Source organism: Moschus berezovskii, chromosome 22, assembly GCF_049115385.1.
Source record: "Moschus berezovskii isolate FMDL1 chromosome 22, NW_MosBer_1.0, whole genome shotgun sequence".
Taxonomy (NCBI): domain Eukaryota; kingdom Metazoa; phylum Chordata; class Mammalia; order Artiodactyla; family Moschidae; genus Moschus; species Moschus berezovskii.
Window position 1 is genome coordinate 49143909 of NC_142481.1, and position 21853 is coordinate 49165761.

The following is a 21853-nucleotide window of genomic DNA, read 5'->3' on the forward strand; positions in this document are numbered from 1 at the left end:
AAAGAAGAGTTCACGCAGCAGAGTGCAACCCACATAGTTTATAGAAGAGCAGAGCAGGTGGCGACCTGGCCGATCGGACCAAAACAGAACCCGGAGCGTGACTGTGCAGTGCTGAGGCGTGCGCCCTGCTGGGCTCAGTCCCACTCCCCGTCACCCTCAGGGTGCTCCTCGGGCAGCACCTCCAGGTCGTGGAAGTGGAAGTTGGCCATCATGTCCCGCACGGCCAGCATCAGTCTGTTCAGGCCCTGGTCACGGTGCAGACCCCCGGGCCCCTCGTCCTCCGGTCGCTCCCCCTGTGGAAACGAGACTCGTCTGAGCCGGGCCTCCAGGCCCAATGGCTGGTCTCAGGCTGGCGCTCCGTGGGCTGACGCCACATACCTCCACGGTGTAGTTGGGCAGCAGTGAGCGGAAGAAGAGGGCGATGGTGTTTCCATGGCTGACAGGGCTGAGCCTGCAGGAGGGAGTTGGGATGGTCAGGAAGGCCCGGTAGGCTGGGAGGGCAGCCCCCGTGGAGGCTGGGGCCCAAGGGGGAAGGGGATCCAGAGTGGGGTTGGCCCTTTGGAAAGAGGCTGGTTGAGCAGAGTGCAAAGTGGGGCCACTGCAGCTGAGCCCCACTGCATCTTGAGAAAAGCTGTTTCCAAGCGTCCTTCCCTCTGAATTGTGCAGTGAGAGACGATGCTAGCAAGTGCGTCTCGGGGGCCACCTGCACTTTTTGGAAGCCTGGAGCCAGGATGGCCCCCAACTGTCCTTAGTGTGGTCCACACCCCACATGCCAGCTTGGTTTTGAGCCTTCTGATACTCATCATTAATAATTTCCATCTTAAACCACTGACATTTTAACTGGGGACTGTATTTTCTTATGAACATGTAACCTAAGTTTTATACTTCAACGGAGGAAAAAAACACTTGGCTCTAGAAAATATACCCGCCTGAGCCCTGGACATGAGAAAGTCTGTCTGAATCTCCTAGGCTGGGGACTGTGAGGTGGGCTCTGCGTGAAGTGAAGCACTTAACTCACTCAGTGCTAAAGGCCATAAGGAAAGGGAAAAAAGCCTGTCTGTGACATGATTCTGGAGCAGCCTGGACAATCGGGCCTTGGGGCCTCTGGCTGTGCCGGGTGCTTGTCCCTGGGGCCCTGCACGGGTTGAAGCTCTTACGGGAAACCAGCTGCCCCTCATACCCCAGGCTCATGGCTGTCTCCTCCAGGTTCTTACACCAGTTGTGACTACGTTTACTCCTGGATTCAATACCCACGTCCCATTGTATCCACCACCTGCTCCAGAACCTGACAGAGAAATGGCCTTGGGTGGACAGATATGTGAAAACACACGGCCTGCAGAGGCTGACTCTTTTTTCTGAGACCTCCGAGCCCCAGCACCAACTTTGGAGCCGTGCGAGCCCAGGAGCAAAGTAAGAAGTACCTCTCTGGTCTGACGTAGGAGTAGATGGTGTCCAGTGGGGGCAGAGGGTCGAAGCCCAACACAGACTGTGTGGTCACATCCTACAGAAAGGGACAAAGAGCATGGGCTGCTTTCAACTGACTCGACTCTGGACCGGATATTTCTGCTGGGAGTGGGCTGCATTTCCTGTCGGGGAAGTCTGGGGAAGGGGGCTTCCTCCACCAGGACACTCAGCCTGTCTGCTCTGAGGATTGGGGTGAACCCGGGACAAGCACTTGTGTGGGGATCACAGGGCCTCCGCTCACAGGTGCTGTGACTGCCCCCAAATGTCAGGGCTGCTGGCTATAGGCCGTGGGCCCTGAACTGCTGGGTCACCACTCTGCACCCTGTAAGATCACGGAAGCTGCAGGCACGGCTCTGCCTCTCAGGGGGCTCTGCATGGACCATGACCTGGGGGCAGAGCTGCTGGAGGGACAGAGCCCGCAGTCAACCTGCTCCTTACCGGTGGCAGGGCGGCCACAGCCTCCTTGATCTCAGACAGGACCACGTGCCGGTGGATGTTCCTGGGTGCCCGCTGGTACAGCACCTTGCGCCTGAGGCCAGGAGACGAGGGTGGTGCTGCAGGAGGCCGCAGCCCCGCGAAACAGGCTGGCCCTCCACACTGCCCACTCCCATGCCCCAGCTCACCTGCTCTCACACGCCTCCACGGCAGGGTCCCCGGCATCCACCGCCTGTAGAACCCTGTGCACATTCTCCTCCAGCCAGCTCATGGTGGCCGGCTCCTTCCAGAGGAAGTGTGACCTCCCCAGGTACAGGCTCACCAGCTGGCTCAGGGCGGGTGGCTGGCTGTGGGCAGCGGGGACTGTGAGACTCCATGGACCGGATTCACGGGCCCACTGGTGCTCTGGGTGTCCCGGACTGTTGGCAACCTGGAGCAGAAGGAGGCTGCCCCGAGGGGGCTGCTGCCCCGGGATGGGGCCCCCAGGGCGGGGCACCCAGGCATTTCCTTCTGTGCAGCGAGCACCCTTACTAAGAACAAGTTCCCCAATGACAACATAAACATTCGGAGAACGTGTGCACCTGTGGACAAAGACCTGAGGACCCGCCTTGGTGTGCTGACCAGCCTTGAGGTGCCTGGCTCCTGTCACAGGTTTTTCTTCATTTATTATGAGAAATTTTAAAAGGCAGCAGGAGGCAACATAGGCCTCTGGACCAAATGCACAGCTACAGCAACACTATGCTTGCCCAGCAGACACACTGAGGTCCCAGGTTGACACCCGGGTGGTCACTCCCCAGGCCCCTCCAGTCTGTACCTGATCTCTGCGTTGGGTCCGAAGAAGTGGTGCGTGGCCACGGTGGCGTCGGGGCGCACACTGCAGTACTCGAGCAGGGGCATGAGCACTGTGGGGGTGCAGGGCGGCACCCTGAGGGGCTGAGGCTGAGGAGGCTCACCCAGGACTCCAGAGCACGTGCACTGCACACTGTCATCAGAGACCCTCCCCCAGCACTCTCCCTGGAATGGGCAACACTACAGCTGCCCACCTGTCCCACGGGGCTTTCCCATGAAGCAGGTGACCTCCCTGTGCAGGGGTCTCAACGGGGCAGAATCAGTTCCCCTCAGACCCGGGTAGGCACCCCCACGCGTGGATGGAGCCAGATTGAGATGAGCAGGAGGGCCCGAGCAACCAGGCCACCCACAGGCAGGCTCGCCACCGGGGAGGGAGCGCCTCGGGAACTACACACAGTATAGGACCGCAACCCCACCAGGGCCTGATGGGCGGCAGGCCCTGTTCCCATCCACACAGCCCGACTGCAGGGGCCCATGAAAACCAGCGGGTCATCAGAGAGAACCCAGGGCAACCCCAACCCCGAGCTCCTCACCAGTGAGAACTGGGTCCTCAGGACAAAGACAGACACCCTGCTTCCCGTCACACTCAGCCTAGTGCCCTCTCCCTGGAAGCGTACACTTCAGATGACAAGTTCTGCTAGAACTGTCAATATCTGAAGACACCCTAAGCCCCGCAGATGCTCCGAGAGCACAGTTGACTTTCAGATGCATCATCGGGAGCTGGGCCGGTGTGGGACCCATTCGTGCCTGGGGCTGCAGGGCACACTCACCTCCGGGGAACATGGTGAGCGCCTGCTGGATCCGGACACAGGCCTCCTCCCTCGCGGAGCTCACCTCCTGCTCGGAGAGGTCTGCCTGCTGGCTCAGCAGGAAATAGGCCAGCGGCACAGAGAAGGCAAAGTTTGGGAGCTGGGACAGGTTCCGATGGGCCTACAAGGGGAAGGGGAAGTTTGGGGGCATCAAGGTGATGCTCACAGGCACCTGGCTTGCATGGGCAAGCTGTCCCTTCCTCTGAAGAAAGACAAATAAAAGCACCCGGGCGTGGGGACAGGGGCAGGCCGGGTGAGCGAGAAAAGGCCGGATGTCCACCTTCCCAAGGCTAAGGATCATCGGGGCAGTGGAACCTTGCCACCCTGCCCACGGCTGCTGACGCCTGGCCCTTGCCGCCCTGCCCACGGGCACATGGCAGAACACACACGATGTATGATGCTCTGTGAGGATGAAGCCACAGTCTCACCCCATTCAGGGGCAGCCCCTTCAGCTGTGTTCCTGTGACCTCAGGAGCTTGTGTGAACTAGACCCCATAGATGGGGATCCTCACCCAACTACACCACAGACCCAGAGTGCAAAAGGCGCCATGTAGTTAGCCTTCAATCATGCACCAGCATGTGTTATGAGGAAGTTCAAAGAGCAATAACGGCTGTCACCTCCTGCTTCTACCCACTCCTGACTGGAGGTGTCCCCCGAGACAGCACCACCCAACAGGAGCACACTGTCAGTATACAGTTTCTAGCAGCAAATGAAAGGAAAACGGGTGAAATTGATGCTAATACCTGACATGCAACCTAGCACACCTAACCCAGCCACACTTGCACGTGTAGCCGCCATGAAGGCCATCAACGGGATTGCTGGCATCCTCACGCCCACTTGGTCTCAGACCCCTCCGGCACCAATGTGTCCAGGGGTCCAATGGCCGTCCCCTCCCCCAGGCCTTCTCTGCGCTTGCACTCACCTGTAGGCAGGTGGCGAGGCAGAGAGAGGCAGGAGCACTAGGGTCTGCCCCAGAGCCTCCCTGGAGGCCCCAACATGCCTGGCCTGTGCGCACACCCACCTCCCACTCCTCGAACAGGCGGATCAAGTACTCGTAGCTCCGCGCTCGTAAGGCCAGGTGGTCGATCAGCAGCAGCATGCACAGGGGGTCCTCATCCGGCTCCAGGCTTCCAGGGGGAGGCAGCATGGTGAGCAGGGCAGGCAGAGGGAGACAAAACCCAGAGTGGGCCGGCGTGGACGCCCAAGGGCCGCAGCCCCAGACTGGGGAGCAGTGGCAGCCCCTACCTGAGGATGAGCTTGCAGTACTCCAGCGCCGTGCGTGGGCAGCCCCGCTTCTCCAAGAAGCTCATCTGCTTGTAGAGGGCCAGGTAGAAGCTCCTAGACCCAAGACAGTTCCTCGTGAATGAGCGCGGCAGCAGGCTGCACCGCACGTCGCTCGGCGCCTCGTCTGACACCGCGTCCACCCTCTGCCCGCGGGCTTCGCTGGCGTATCCCGTGTGGCCTAATCAGCGCCAACGTTTGCCAGGGTCCTGTCTGCAGAGAAGGTGACTCTGCTTGTTGTCTGCAGTCACATGTGGGAGCACGGACAGAAAACCAAGCTGATGTGTTAGTGGAGACCTCCATCTTCTTGGACTTTCTCTTAAAAATAACTCTTGTTTAAGGGAAGAAACTTAACACCTCCAACTGTAATCACCATCTTCATTTATCCTCAAATTTCAACTGTCACCACTGCCCTGTTAATGCCTGCTAATGCCAGGAACGTCAGTGTTTTCAGCATCTCAAAGAACTAAGAGTTTCACTGGAGAGAGCTCATACAACTAAAGCAAGAGAGAAAGTTTAGGAGCGGCCCTGTGCCCTGGGGCCCAGCACAGTCCCCAGCTGGGGGGACACAGCCCACATGGGACACAGCCCACGTGGGACACAACAGGAGGGTGGAGAGGGATTCTGGGCTGTGGAGCCTGCCCACGTGTGCAGGGCCCTGAGGCAGAGGCCCAGGAGGGAGGCTGCGCTGCTGAGCGGGGGCTTCGGGGGAGGGGCATCTGCAGGAAGAGGGTCCCACATGCATGTGTGACCAACCACCACACGTGGACATGATGACTGCACTCGCAGCGCTAGCATGCACGCCTGCCCACAGGCGTTCCAGAGGATCCTGAGTCCAGACACAAGAGGAAGTACAACTGCAGGCCCCATGTGCTGAAATGGCTGATGGTTTCTGTCCTACTGCTCACAAGTGTCAACCCCAGGCCGGCCGGTCCTGTCTGTCTCGGGCCCAGCCCTCCTGCGTCCAAGCTTTAAACACAGTGAGATACCCTAGGATTCCAGTGGTGCCCCTCACAGACTGTCCGGCCCTCACGTTGTGACGCCTGTGACCCCTGCAAGGGAACACAGTGTGGCCCACAAACACCCGGGCAGTCGGCTCACCTGTTCTCAGGCCTGCGGTAGTCCAGCCGGCAGGTCCCGCTGGTGAGGCTGAACAAGGGGTGGAAGGCACACTCCATGCTGTACAGCGCACGTTCTGCCGGCCAACAGAGACACAGCGGGCATCAGTCACACCCGAAAGGGAGGCGTGACCTGGCCACAGCCCTCAAGAAACCCAGGGGCCCCCAGGGGCCAACTCCTGGGAGCCAGGGTGGAAACCGGCTCACACAGGTGAACCCTGAGGACACTGTGATAAATGAAAGAATCCAGATGGAGACACACGGGTCGAGATTCCATTTACAGGACAGAGGGTGGACTGGCGGTTGCCGGGGCTGGGGAGGGGAGGTGACAGCTGATGGTCAAGGTCCTTTGACACCCCATGGGAATGACCCAGAATCAGCACAGGTGTGGCTGAACAGCTGTGTGTACACTAGATTCATAACGCTGTATTTACAGAGTGTCCCCGCCTATATGCAGGCAGGCGCTGGCTGCTGGCCAGCCTTACCCACGAGGTCGCGTGCCGTCTCCTGGTCCTCCTGAAAGCGGCATGCGTCGCTGAGCTGTAGGAGTGAGTCCACGTGGTAGGGGCTTGACTGGAGCAGGACCTATGTGGGGAGGGGGGCAGTGCGTGCTGACGAGATGACACCCAGGCAGGCCCCGGGCCTCCAGACGACCCCAGGATGATACCAGGGCACCCACGCACCACAATGTTGTTGGGCTCCATGGACTCGACGGCGGCCAGGAACTTGTGCTGCGTCTGCTGGTACTCCTCACTGTGCTCAAAGGTGAAGGCCGAGTGGCCTTTCCTGGATTCCAACAGTCGCATCGACAGACCTGGAGTGGGGGTTGCCCACATCAAGATGCCCAGAGCCGACTCTCTGCGGCTCAGGCCACACCTCCAACGCCCCTTCTACCCTTTCTCCCCCCAGGAACGTGGACAATAGGGGGACATGCAGAGTCCACCCCCACCCACACCCAACCTGGTCAGCCCTGGACATGGTCTGCTTAAAGTCAGGATCCAGATGCCAACCCCGAGGCAACAGGGACAGCTAACTCATGACATCCTCTGCTCCTACGCTGACGCTGGGTGCCGAGTTGAGGGTGTGAGAAGCCTGACAACTTCATCTCCTTCAGCACCTTTGTGAGACCCATCAGGGTCTGGGGATGCCCTTAGCCACAGTCTCTGACAGAGTCTACTCCAGCCCAACAGGATCCCGTGGCAATGTGTCCTCGGCCTGCACTCAGGGGCCACTGCTGGGAACGTGGGAGGGAGGGGCAAGGGGGACGAGGAGCCCACCAGGTCCTCACGGGGCACAAGGGGTCTCGCAAGGGCACCCCAGGCCACAGGGCGCCCCCAGCCTTCATGCCACACAGCCAAGCCCCCAGCAGGGCACGAGCCACATCCAAACCTTTCTGCTCTGCTGCTGTTCTTTGAATTCTGTGCACTTGTGAATTTGCAACAGAACACAGAACAGCACAGTTTAAGAATGAACTTGCTAGGTTCCTGTGGGGCAGGACCCGCAGCACAAAGGGAGAAGGTGGAGAAAAGCGGATTACCACATGGCTGAGAAGACAGACGGTGGTGGGGTATGAACCCAGACGTTGGAGCCCCCAGGAGCACATGCACACGCAGAGCCCAATGGCCCCACTCCCTCACCTGGTTTGGTGTACCGGGGCCACGTGCTCTTCGGGGTGGTCAGCCATGTACACTTGGGGTACATGCGCTGTCTCTGCCGCGGCCTGGGGAGAATGGACAGGGCTTTACTTCGGTGGGCAAGGACAGCATATAAACTACCTGGACAACAGCTGTCAGGCTGCCAGACGGGACTGCAGACTGTGATCTGAGCAACCAAACCACACATGTAGAGGTAAGAAAAACAAGAGACTCAAGCTAGTGAAACAGCAGGAAAGGTAAAAAAGCAGCACAAGGTGGAACCTAATGTGAAGACAACAAGGAGAGAGGGAGCCTGCAATGACTTGCAGATGCGCTGGCCTCCCTGGACAACAGCCCACTGAGCAGGGTCCATCAACAAACCCCAGAGGGATGGGGCATCGGTGCCCGAACACCAGCACACTTCTGGAGAAAGAAATCCAGACACAGACACACACACACACACACACACACACACACAAGCACGAGCGGGCCGTGGCCCGGCTCCCTCTCCCAGCCTCTTATGGGGCGCGGCCCTCCCTTCAGCCATGGTCACAGCAAAGGTGTTCTCCTCTACGGCTGAACTAAGCAGCAGTGGCCTAGTGGACTCGTCTATATTTCTCTGTATAATTCTTTGATTATTTGAATTATTTCATGAAGAAAAAACAAACGAGTAAGAATCTGGACCGTGTGAGGAATGGGATGAAAAAGTATGCCCCTTCTTCCAACAAAGTAAAAAACTGGGACTTCCCTGGTGGACTTTACTTCCAACAAAGTAAAAAACAATGGACTTCCCTAAACCATTGGTTTAGAATCCGCCTTCCCCTTCAGAGGCAGGGGATGCATCTGATCCCTGGTTGGGGAACTAAGATCCCACATGTCGCAGGACAACGAAGCCTGCATGTCACAACTGCTGAGCTTCCCCGCTCTGGAGCCCATGGGCCACAACCAAAGATCCAGCATTCCACAACGAAGATCCTACATGTCACAACTAAGACCCAATGCGGCCAAATAAATTTTTAAAAATCCCACTTACTCAAAAAAAAAAAAAGTAAAAACTATAGGAGAAAACACAATTCTTCAAGAAAACAGTGGTCAAAACCTGGAGGAAACTGAAATGTGGGATGGTTCTGGGTGACTGGTAAGGTGTACAAAGAGGAATTAACCAGATGCTCAGAACTGTCCCATCTAGGAATCCAAGGGAGGGTCCAACCCTGCAGGGGGCTGCCAGGCAGGAGAGGCTGCCCTGGGAGGCGGTGCACCAAGGGGCGGGGCAGACACCAGCAGCAGAGAAGGTGAGGCGCACAGGGCACCTGGAGGTCCCGAGATGGCCAGAGACGCGTGGGGCCAGGGGCCCAGGGGAAACCACAGCTTCTCAGGGGAGCATGTACACAGGACTTAATGTTCAAAGGAGTAAATGGGATAAAAAGTACAATTTACCACTGAAAACACAAATGCAGAGCTATTAAATTCTAGTATACTAACAACTGTAATTTGCACAGAAATACGATCAGGCAAACATGTAAAGATGTGGTACAGAGCAACCAGGCAGATGGCAAACAGAAGACGCAAGGAAGCAGGGTGGAAGGTCGAGCCCAGGGGAGCCCTGGTGAAAAAGACAACATTCTGAGTTAAAAACGTTCTTCCTTAATATTCCAAAAATGAAGGCAAAGTCAGAGACCCCTGTGTCCTGAATAACTGAACACCAAAAATAAAAGAAAATTATAAAGCAAACACAATGAGAAACTCAATGGCTCAGATTCCGTGTTTCCACTGCAGGGGTCAAGGGTTCGATCCCTGGCTGGGGAACCAAGATCCCTCATGGTGAGCAACAAGGCCAAGAAAAACCAAACCAACAAAACTCAACACACGACTATTTTTCATCTTGTTATCACGACAGGCTTTAAAGCCTCCCACGCCTGCCAGGGCTCTGAGCAGAAAGCCACACCCAGAATGGGGGCAGGGGTTCAACTCTCAAGAGGGCAGTGGGTGGCACCCCCATGCCAAGTGCCAGCAGGGGCTGCAGTCAAACACACCCCAGCACCCGTGCCCTGGTATACAGTGCCCAGGACTCAGCCATGCAAAACAGGCACGTGAAAGACAGCAGGACCCACAGGCCCAGGATGCACAGCAGACAGCTGGCCTGGAGCTGCTGTAATAAACGGCTGTTTGTTACAGAAGCACTGAGTCCTACAATCAGAAACACGTGCACTTGAAAAGATAAAGCCTAGGGTGCTCAGGGCTGGTGCACTGGGACGACCCAGGGGGATGGGATGGGGATGGAGGTGGGACGGGGGTTCAGGATGGGGAACACATGTACATCCATGGCTGATTCATGTCAATGTATGGCAAAAACCACTACAATACTGTAAAGTAATTAGCCTCCAATTAAAATAAATAAATTAAAAAAAGAAAAGGAAAAGAAAAGATAAAGCCTGGGCCGAGGGAAAACTCCCTCAGTTGGGGCTGGGCCTGCAAGGGAGTGCCGGGCTGAACAGCCCCTCCCACAGGAGCCTGGGATCGCAGTGCTCTGGGTGCTCCCATGGCCTTGAACACACGGCCATGGCCACAGAACTCACTTCACAAAGATCAGACTTCTATCAGAACCCGAACTCCAGGTCAGAGTTGCTCTCGACTGCAAAGCAAAAATGCATCTGCCTGAGATTTCAAGGCTTTGTAAAACTAGGACCCTAGTGGGCAGCGGCGGTGAGGGACGGAGCCCGGCTCCCACTGGCAAGGCCGCACGACTTCTCCCTAACTCCCCTCAGGCCCTGGGACTCCGCTTGTCGCTGTGGCTCTAAAGCCCCACCCTTCTCCCTTCAGCAAAACACAGCAGGGGCCTTACCTCTGCTCCCCAAGAACGGCTCTGGCACCAAAATATCTTTTCAGCTCTGTGTCTGGATTCAAGTGTCTAGAAAATGGAAAATTTTAGAGAAAAAAACGAAGATGAGTGCTCTGACAACAATCCTGGGAATGTTAGAAAGTCACATGAGAACCCAACAGGGAAAATCGCTCTCCTGCCGGCTGACCTTCTCTGCAACCACACAGCCCGTGGCCAAGCTGGCCACCACTCACTGGGCATGAGACCGAGGGGTCTTCCCTGCCTTAGGAAGGAAGGAGGCCACAGTCGGTGGTAGGGACAGGACCAGGTACTCTGAGTATTCCCAGGCACACAGAGCTAGAGAAAGGCCCTGACAGGCCAGCACCGTCCACCCCAGCTCCTCACTCGGCAGGGCCGCACCTGTGCTCCACGTACAGGACGTGCTTCTTGCTGCTCAGGGGTGGTGGGCCCGGGCGGCTGGCATCACTGGCATCCTCAATCCTCTCCAGGATGCGGTCAATGTCTTCCAGACCATTCTCCTGAGAGTCCCAATGACACACACACCACACAGAGCAATCAATGGCGAATCTACTCTCACTAAAAGCAAGTGTTATATTGTGTCTCCTTCCTGAAAGACAGTCTAATCCGAACACCAGGTACCGCAAGTACAGTGAGGAAAAAGGAGAGGTGTGTCGTAAGATGGACAGTCAGAACCACGGACCAGGAAGGGACTCAGTGTCTGCGCTACTTCAGATGTTTGCCAGAAAATGGACAGCACAGACGGCTCCAAGCCTCTGGGATCTAAGTGAACAAGTTCGCTAATTTCCCCCAACTTCTGAATAGTCAACAAAATATCAAGTAACACTGGCCTGTTTTCAACACCACCTCAAGAAACAGAAAAGAACAGAGAGGAAATCTGCCAGCTGTACATACCGAGGTTTCTCCTGCGTTTTTCTTATTTTTCTGTTTTCTTTTCTTCTTGCGGAGTTTGCTACTTGCATTGGACTAACAAAAGAAGCACATTTCACTCAATTTAGGGAGATGAGGGCATCTTAAACCCAAGAACGAGCTGAGGAGGGGGAGTCAGCTGAGGGGAACATGGCAGCAGGCCTGTCATCCAGCAGCCGACCTTCTGAATCCCCTAGGAGCACACCCACTTCTCTCCAGCGCTCTCCCTGACTCTGGTCTCACCCCACCTGAGGTGTCCCTGACAACTCATGGCTCTGGACCATAAACCCACCTGCCCTCTGCTGCCATGCCTCACCGTGTCAGTCACTCCCCACGCGTTCAGCAGGCCCCTCCCACTTGCAGGCCCCCTGCCTCAAGATCTCTTGTGCCTTCACCCGGCCACCTCCTTCCATCAATGCAAAGGTCCTCAAGGAAGCCCCCCAACACCCCAAGACCAGTTGGGTGCCCAGCTGCAACAGAGGTCCCTGGAGGGCACAGATGGGCCTGCAGTAAGCACTTACCAGGTGAATGATGAGGGGCCTCCTAGGGGGACCCCTTCTCGTCCAACCCTAACCTAGTTTATGTGTTTCTTCAAGGAGCATCCACCCAGTCGCAAACAACACACCCAGAAAACGGGAGGCAGGCCCTGTGCCAGGGAGACGTGCCTAGGGGCCCCTACTTGTGACCCTTCCCCGGCCACTACTAGTCTCGAGGAGTCCATGCAAGTCTGATCATGGCTCCCAAGGCAATCCAGGCAGCCGGGCAAGTCACAGAGCACACCAGTGGGGTGGAGGGTGGGCCGTACCTGCTCTGCGGGGACCGCTGTGTCTGCTGCATCGCCACCCCTGGTGGACTCTGAGTGCCCGCTCTGGGCCCTCCTCTTGTTCCCTGACACCACAGCGTCCACAAGCAGACAGTCCGTCCTCTCCCCGTTCACCCCGGGTGCCTCGTCAAGGTCCTCAATGTTTATCTGGAAACACAGATGGGGAAGCAAGGGCGTTAGGGCTGCGTCCTAGTCACCAATTACAAAGGGGAATCTGAGACACACACGTGTTGGGGTGGCGGGTGCACGTCAGGTCACTGAGGTGGGAAAGGGGAGGACCGTGAACATCACCAGTCCAGGGTCCCCAGGGAATGCAAGGGTGCCACGAGGCCACGTCATCTGTGCTCAGCAGTGACAAGTGCTCCCTCTCCGAGCACCACTCCGGAGTGACGGTTTGCAAACATACTCGCTCAGCTAATGCTTCACTGCTCCCTTTTCCCGCCTGGACTCCAGCTAGCCGGTCTACACCGGCAGACAAGACCAGCGCTGGGGAGAAGGTGGGCAACATGCACGAATTAAGGATGGGACCTCAGTTGGTGGTGAACAGGGATAAGCCACACGCACGCAAACCTCAGGGACCCAATGCTGGATGGATGGTAAGTCCCGGAAGACACACACCCTCGCTCTCGAGAGGGGCGGGTACAAGTCATGGGACAAGTTCTGGCCCTCTGGCCAGTAAACAAACCAGCAAGCCATGCAACAGCAACCACCAGGCTCCATGAGCCAGATCTGAGGGGCCCACGCTGCTTTGCTAAGGCCCAAAAGTAGAGAAATGAAACCACATTTGATTCAGAACATCCGAAAAACATAAAGCTCAAAAACTAAAAAATAAAATCCACTCTAACCCCAGAGCCCTAAGATGATTTCAGAACAAAACTGGGATGACATCCTCAGCAACCATGCACTGCCTGCTCCCGCAGGCCCAGGCTACCACGAAGGTTTCAGGGAGGGACACACGCCTGTCTGGGTGCCCTGGTTTCCTGTCTTCAGCAGTAGAGGTTCCCATGGGGCAGGGACAAAGCGTGAGGCTGTGTGATGGCTGCCTGTCCCTCAAATTCACAGCTCTTCTTTAACGACTAGAAACGGGGAGCGGCCGGGGCAGGGGGCTGCTCCCCACACCAGCGCCACAAAGGGAGGAAGTATAGGAAAGGTCTTGTGATGTTTCTTCTCTGTGGTGAGGGTCCTGGAGGAATGGCCCACACACTTTGTCGATTCTGCACCTCTGGGAAGTCAGGGACTGGTTCTAAGTCCTGCTCACTTCCTTCAAACAAACTCACTTTTGAGGCCCCTTCAGAAGCTCTGAGAAAGTTTTGAGAAATTTCAATAACAAACTCCATGCCAAAGTCAACTTCCCTGGAAAGACAATCTCTCACTGTGCATGCAGGACGCAAGGGCTCTGCACATCAGCAGCTTCACTGCTACCCACACTGGCCGGTGCTGGCCTGGTACCTCTGTCCAGCACCCTGACATGTCTGACTCGCCATCCAGAAGCCTCTGGGTCGGTCATCAGCTTCAAGGTCCCAAATGGATGCCAACTTCCAGAGGCTCTGGTCCACTGCCGGTGTGCACTCTGGGATCCACAGTACGACAGGGCACAAAGCACACTAATAGTGAGGATGCGGGAGGGGCTGGATCTCTGTTGGGGGTAGGAAACTTTTTATTAAAACTCTTGAAATCAATGTACAGGACAAGTTTTGGAGGAGGCGTGTGACCCAAACTCTGGTCGAGAGACAAGGCCCTTCCGTGACTCCAGAAACATGGGCCACGACTCAGGTGGCCGAGTCCTAGGCTTTTCACCACTATGACTTTGCCTGTCCCAGGACGCTGCACCCACAGGCCAGTGTCTTGTGTCTAGTCCCACAGTGTACGGCTTCTAAGGGTCGTCTCATTCTTTTTCTAAAAATTTATTTACTTTTTGCTGTGCTGGCTCTTCACTGGTGCATGTGGGCTTTCTCTACTTATGGTGCTTGAGCTTCTCATTGCTGGGGCTTCTCTTGTTGTGGAGAATGGGCTCCACAGAGAGTGAGCTTCTGCAGTTGTGGTGCCCGGGCTTACATGGCCCTCAGCACGTGGCATCTTCCTAGAACAGGAAGTGAACCCATGTCCTTGTGCTCAATGCACAAAGAACTTCATGATAACATTCACAGAAAAGAAAATAAAAGACTATCAAAACCGCATTAGGTAAATAACGAGTAAGAAGAGGCAAACAGCCAATTACTTTTAAGAGAAATTTTAACACTAAAAAACATTGTGTACTTACCCTAATATTTACCATATCCAGCACTCCTCACTCCACCACATACATCCACATTACCAGTTGGTATCATTTACCCTCAAAATGAAGTTTCCTTTAACTTTTAGTGTAGGCCTTATGGCAATGATTTTTCTCAGCTTTTGTGTTTATGAAAATATCTTTATTTCACAATCATTTGTGATAAACATTTCACTGGACATAGAATGTACTTTAAGGATGCTGACCCACTCTGAGCCAGAGTGGGTCAGTAATTGCTTTCCTATAGACAACCTGTCTCTTACCTCCAGCGTCTTTTATGACTTTTCTTCACCGTGGGTTTTCAGCAATTATGATTTAAACTGTTGCTAAATCGTATCCCACTTGGAGTCTGTTGAACTTTTTGAATCTATGGGGTTTACTTCTGTGTCAAATTTGAGACTTTTTATACCACAATTTCATTGATGGCTTTTTCTGCAGAACCCCTCCCTTTCTGCTCCTCCAATTACAGACATTAAACAACCTAATACTACTCTACAAAGTACTGAGACTAATTTTTCCCAGCACATTCCCCCTTTCTGGATCGTTGGATGGTTTTTTTTTGCCCTTACTTCAAGAGCAATGATCTTTTCTTGTCAATTATCTAATCTGCTACTCAGACCATTGAGTTATTCACTCCAGATAAATATTTTCCCATCTGGAATTTGCTCTTTTATAGTTTCTACTTCTATAATGAGATTCTCTCTTTTTTTCCCTCATTATGTTCATGATTTCCTTTAAATCCTTGAACATATTTATATCTTGTCTTAGGCTTGTATATGATTTTACCATCTGTCATCAGCATGTTTGTTTCTACTGAATGCTTCTTCTCCTGATTACAAATCACATCTTCCTGATTCTTCATGTGTTTGGAATTTTTCAGTTGGCACTGATATGATGTGACACTGCCGAGTGACTGGATTTTGTATTTTCCTTAACAGAGCGTTGATATTTATTTAGACAGGCAGTAAGTTTACTTGCAGATGAGCACAATTCCTCCAAACTTTATTTTTAGGCTATCTTAGGATGGGCATAGGGTATTCTTCATTGGAGGGTGACTGTGCCCTACTCCTACGGCAAGGCCTTTCAGAAGCCTCTTACTCGTCACCAGGCTTCTCTATGAGGCCTCTCTGCTCTGGTTGGTCAGAGCTGAATGTCTTCCCAAGCCCGTGAACTCAAGTGGCAGTCAGCCTCTGGTGTTGTCCCTCTTTCACTGGCTCTTCTATGCCCAAACAGCCAGATATCGAGCCCAAGACTCCAAGCAGGCTTCTAGAACTCCCTTTTTCCAGCTCCCTCTCCCTTAACTCAAGCCACCTCTGCAGACCCCAAACCTAGTCTACCCCTCACCCCCTGACTCACTGATAGCACCGTGATCTGCTGGGACAGCCTCCCTGGGGACCTGAGACCTGCAACATTTGTTGTCTAATGTCTGAACACAATTAGTTCAGTATTCTGCTGGTCTTAGAGTTGTTTAGGGCAAGAGGGCTACTTCAGTACCAGTTATTCTGCCAGGGCTCAAGTAGAAACCTTACTTTTGTTTCTATTAATGCCCTGCTTAGTTTATTGAGAGATTATTTTTGGTTCTACAAAAATAAGCCTTTTGGGGAATTCCTGGCGGTTCAGTGGTTAGGGTTCGGTACTTTCACCGCAGGGGCCTGGGTGTGATAACTGATCAGGGAACTAAGATCCTGCAGGTCGAAAAAAACAAAAAGCCTTTCATTTTAGTTCTTTTTCTCGTTTAAAGAGAGAAAACATTAAACCTCTGCAATACTGACAGAGTACTCCTATAGTATGTAGTCAAGGAGGACAAAGCCTCATCTACTATCTACTGTAGGTAGACACTGGCATCAGTGAGGCCATCTCTGCTAAGGTTTTCTCACAGACTTAAGGATAAAACAATTGATGTGACATGATATTAACATGAAGAATCTTAGAAAACTATGGTGATCCTCATCCAAATGTGCCCTTGACCAGTGAAAAAAGCTACAGAGGTTCTAACACCACCTGATATTAAACACATTTGTGAATATGAAGCCAGGTGTTTTGCTCCGGAACTGGGCATCAAAGATGAAAATGACACATATTGGCAAGTCGGCGGTCACTGAACAATGATAAGTTCTTACTCCATTCAAACAATAGCAACCTGAACAATGATGCTTATTTTGAAAGAAGTTTGTTTTTATTTAATTACAAAATGTTAAATTTCCTTTATAACTGAGGTTTCTTTCAGAGACTGGTCACTGCATTGTACATGAAAACAGAGAGACAGACTCATGCAATTCTCTGGAACAAAATGGTCTTCTTGCTAAAACTTTTCTGTGATATAGAGTAAAACTTGACAGTTTTCAAAAGTTTCTGTAGTTTTAATCAGATTGTCAAAGTGGTCCCTGACCCTAAAACACTAATAAGTTCTATTTCACAACACTATTTAACAGTTGTGTAGTACATTATGCTGCAAAATTCAAACTATACCCTCAAAACAGGTATGTTTATCATATAAATTATATTTCAATAAAATGGATTTTCAAAAACCACTCGGCATGAGGTGGGACAGATGATTTCTAATCTAAGGCCAAGGAAACTCACCCAAGAGCCAGAAAAGAGGACAGCCCCAGTCACACCCTAGAGATCTTCCCACTCCCACGGATGGTGGGAGAACCACTAAAGTCCTATTACACCCTTTCATGGTTGTTAACATCATTTAATACCAACATCTGCTGAGTGCTATGTGCCTGGCATGGAGTTCACTGACCCCTTGTGACAACCCCACAAGGCAGGAAGCAGGGGAGCTGACACGTATGTTCACATATGTTATGAATGCCGTCAGACTTCTCACAGGTAAGGACAGGTGGAGCCATGATGCAAATCTGGGTCCTTCTGACTGCAAAGCTAGGTGCAGGCTCTCACAGGCTGGCCTCAGAGAACCTCCCTGCACACCCACGGGGGCAGACACCACTCTGGGGGTGGGGACACACTGGGAAACAATGAAGTCTCCATTCTCACAAGGCAGAGGGAGGCAAGCAACACAAGATAAAAAGAACATGGAGGTAACTTGGCTGGTTTCCTCTGTGATAAACCTCCATGGGAAAAGGACAAAGACCAGAAGAACGGGGACGGGAGTGGGAGGGAGGTGTAATTTTAAATTGGGAAGGATGAGTAAGACTCAGAAGGCAACATCTGAGCGAAGCCTGAGAAGTGAGCAACGGGGGAACAGAGCATGTCCCAGGCAGAGGGGATGGCGGGAGACCTGTGTTTCCGGCCTGTGGCTACATCAGATGAGCAACATGACCCAGGCCCTTGGGGGCTGTAAGGAAGCAGAGGTGACAGCAGACGTGGACCTGACAGGATCCCTGTGGCTACTGCGTCCAGACAGGCTGCAGAGGACAAGAGGATGAGCGGAATGATTCAGGCGGAGGCGATGGCCACCCCAAAGGCACTGCACCTGGAGCTGTCCAGGCCTTACCAGGCTCTGCATGTGGTGTGTGAGAGAGAAAGGTCATGGGTGCTTCCAGGCTGCTGGCCTTAGTGACAGGAGAGTAGAGCTCCCTCAACAGTCAGGGAGGGCTGGAGGAGGCAGAAGGTAGCTGAAGCTTGGACACACCAAGTCTGAGATGTCTGCAGAACATCTAAAGGGGACGATGGGAGGTGAGGTGTGAATCCAGAGACCATGATGGAGGTCTGTGCCGGCCACATCAGTGTCCTACTGGAAAGCACAAGGGAACACACACAGCACAGACAGGTGCAGCTGCTGGTCCCCTGACCTGAGTTCATGGGGCTCCACATAAACATCCTTTCCCTCTGTTCACACAGAGAAGAACCTGCCTTTTCCCCCATTTATCCCACATACCCTGGCCTACCATCCATCTACTTTCCATTCTTCTTCAGAAGGGATGCTAACTATGCCTTGGAGACAAATACCAGGGCATGGTTAAGAGTACAACTGTAGTCATCAAGCCTGGATTTACACAGTGGGTGTCACTTACTACCTCATTTGTACAATGAGGACATGACCTGGGCAGACAGTAAGGCACACAGCATCACAGCAGTGCCTGGGATGTGTGAATGTTCTCCAAATAACTTATTATTGTTTGACTTTAAAAAAAAAAAGAGAGACTAAACCTGGAGGATGTCAGAATAAGGAGAAATTACCCTGACAGAAGATCCATGAAAATGGCCAACTCCAGCACAAACCCATTTCAGACTGTGAACAAGTGGGATGGAAATAAGCCCTGAGAATTTTGGGACAAGTCAAAAAGTAACTGCAAAATTTAGGGATAAATGATGTGATGAGAGCCTTGGGGTAAAACAACCAGACATGGCTGTGTGTGGGGAGTCAGGGAAGCTTGGTAGGGGGAACATAAAGGTTACTTGTAACACTCTGTTTCTGCATATGTTGGAAATCTTCCAATAAGAAGATACAAAGAAAGAAATGAAAAGAAACAAAGGTGGCAGGAGGCTCAGAAGAGGTGGACAGAGAATCCAGAGATTTTGAAGAAAGATTTCATGCCACCCCCAGGAGAAACTGGAGTGAGGCTCTTTCACGTTAGAGAGACATGGACAACCTCTAAACCAAACTTCCTGTGTGGGACAGGCGGCCTACACTCCCCATTGTCTTAGAATGGGTCCTAATGTACCACCTTCCCGTGAAGTTGGGAGCCAGACCAAGAAACAGGTGTTTTCTCCCAGATCTTCAGACCAACTGCTACTCCTACAATCGCTCGGCAGTAGTGTGGAGCCGCAGGTGTGTGCTGGGCACAGGAAGCAGACATGCTACCTGCTACACAAGGGAGTCGGCGGAGCCAGAACCAGCACATGCAAAATTACAGACCCAGTTGGGTCTTCCCTGGCAGTCCAGTGGTTAGTATTCTAATCTCTCAGTGCCAAGTGCCCAGGTTCACTCCTGGTCAGGGAACTAAGATACCACTAGCCACGCAGCCAAAAGAAAAAATATAAAATTAGTCTTAAGCCAGAGCTTTGGAGAATCCAGGGTGGTGGCGTTATTCCTCGGTGCCTGGCACCTGCTGTGGGAGATGAAGCGACGAGCAAGGGAGAGGCACAGAGTCCCGGGTGGTTAGAACATTTGCTAAGGCCCTGCGATAGCACCGCGGGGGAGATACTTAAACCTGAAATCAGAGTTGGAGCCCCGAGACTACGGGCGTGAAGCCCCGCCCACCACACCGTGGTCCCGCCCCCATGACAGGCCCTGCCCACCCCGCGGCTGCCTGGACGCTACTTACCCGGCCCCTGAACGCTATGGCCCCTCCCCTCACCGCGGCACAAACCCAACGGATCTCCGCCCCCTGGCCTCAGGTCACCGCCCACTTCTTTCGCCCCGCCCTCCCCACTGCAGCCCAGACCCTCACCGCCCCGCCCCGTGACGCCACGGACCCGCCTCGCACACCGCCCCCACCTGCTGCCCCCACCCCAGATAGCCCCACGCCTCACCAGCTCGAACCGGTTGTTGACTCGGACTCCCTCCTTCCCTGCGGCCCGGGGGCGCCGGCCACCTGGACCCCGTTTTGGGCATTCTTCTTCCACATCATCGTCATCATGAAGGACAAACTGCAGGGCGCCAGGCCCGAGGGGCTCCTGGCCGCGCTGTTCCCCCCTCAGCCTCCGGAGGGCCCGGCGCGACATAGGACCCAACAGCCGCTGACGTCTGGAGACAGGCAAAAGGAAGAGCAGAAAAGAGAGCGGCCGGCGCGCCTGCGCATTTAAGGCGCGGTGGCGCGAGGCTGGCGTGTCGCGTCTGCGCGCTGCTGCCTTGCGGAACTTCCTCTCTGTTGGCGATAGTATTAGAAAAGGCTCTGACACTTCCGGGAGAGTTCTCGCGCGACTTGGGAGCCTCCACGGGCCGGTGTCTCCGGGCCTTCTGGGCGGGGTGGGGCTCCGAGCCTCCAGCCCCGAGTGCGGGTCGGCTGGGCGGGCCGGGGGCGGGGCCAGGCAACATCTGGGGCAGGGCCGCCGGTGAGGCTGCCCGCGAGACCGTTCTGTCCTTAAAAATAGGCGCCTCCAAGCTGAGGAGCTTCCCAAAGCCGCGGACTGGACATGCTGAAGATGAAGGTCCTCTGCATAGGTCCTCTGGACTCCCCTACCCGGACAGGCTGAAACCGACCCTTAGGGTCCACCCTAGGAATTTGCCCTTGTCATTAGTAAGTCCCCGGTGATTCTTCCGCACGTCTGGATGGGGGAATCCGTGGTCTAACGTGGAGGCTCGCCACTCTGGCCGTGTGTCATAACCTCCCGGGGCGGGGGTGGGGGGGCGGTTTACAGTGAAGATCGACGACTCACCCCTAGAAATACCGACGTGAAGTCTTCAAGGGACTAGAATGTGCAAGCAGATTTGAGAACCCCTGCCCTGCAGAACTCAAAACCCGAGGGCAAGATGATCTGCGTGGAAATGGGTCCTCCCTCCCTGACGTAGGAGGGCAAAGGGCCACGGTCAGTCGGACGACTCCGACTGCGACACCAGGCCGATCCCTCTACTGAGTTCTTACGTCTCCCTAGAAGGTAGATAGGTATATGTAGATATATTATAGATAAGGAAACTGGCCCACGTAGAATGTAGGTCTTTCTTCCTACTTGTCTGCGGTTCCAGAGTTCAGATGAGGAAGGCTGCTGGCGAGGACCCAGAAGGGAGGCAGGTGTGTGTGCCAGTGCCTGCACCGCTGGTCCGATAGCCATGCTAGTCCCTGGGACCTGGGACCCCTTCACCATGGCTGGCACGTGGCTGCTGCCTTAACCCCCACCCCGGCCCCAATCCAGCCACTAAGATTTAAGTTCACACAGACGGGATCTCCAGGCCACCCTCCTCAGGAAAATTCTGACTGTGCAGGGCCAGGCTAGTCCCAGATGTGACTAGCTTATGCAGGCTTGTCACCTCACCTGTGGATGGAAACGTGGGGGTGTCACCTAAAGCTGCTTCCTGCTCTGCTGTCCCTAAGTCTACTGCCCAGGAACTGTGAGGGGTGCCCTCCGTGAACAGGCAACTCTGGACCTGAGTCTCTCCCAATATTCCCAAAGGCCTGGCCTGAGCTGGAAGCTTGGTTGTGAACAGTTCTAGAGCAAGCACCCTCCCTCTGTCAGGAGGTACCTTAGGTGAGCGGAGGTGGGGCAGGTTTGCTGAGTGGACACTACAGCTTGCTTCCCCTGGGTTCAGCAGGAAGCGAACCCACAGCAGCCAGGCTGTAGGAGCACTGGGAACCCTAGACCCTCCCTCCTGACCTCACCTTGGAGCCATGTGGGCCCTCCTGGCCTAGCCCAGCTGTCCCAAGGTGGCTTTCATTTCACGGTATCCCTGTGAAGATTAGAACCCAAGTCTCTTCTTATTGGGAGCATGGACCTGCATGTGTCCCCTGCCTGCTTCCTCACCTGCAGGATTATCTGCCCTTGGGGATGTTATCA

The 21853-nt window shown here is 54.1% G+C and overlaps 1 protein-coding gene across 1 annotated transcript; it reads right to left on the bottom strand.

Moving 5' to 3' along the window:
* Positions 1–18: 18 nt before the first annotated feature.
* Positions 19–20189, bottom strand: TCF25 (TCF25 ribosome quality control complex subunit). Its single transcript, XM_055412892.2, has 18 exons — positions 19895–20189; positions 12163–12327; positions 11343–11414; positions 10830–10948; positions 10434–10499; positions 7595–7677; positions 6641–6771; positions 6443–6542; positions 5941–6034; positions 4804–4896; positions 4580–4685; positions 3519–3678; positions 2714–2801; positions 2088–2246; positions 1903–1993; positions 1422–1501; positions 379–451; positions 19–293 (listed from the first exon to the last, which is right to left on the bottom strand). Exons 1-18 carry the CDS (start codon positions 20084–20086, stop codon positions 135–137), a joined length of 2031 nt encoding a protein of 676 aa, XP_055268867.2. The 5' UTR covers positions 20087–20189; the 3' UTR covers positions 19–134.
* Between the last annotated feature and the right edge of the window lie 1664 nt (positions 20190–21853).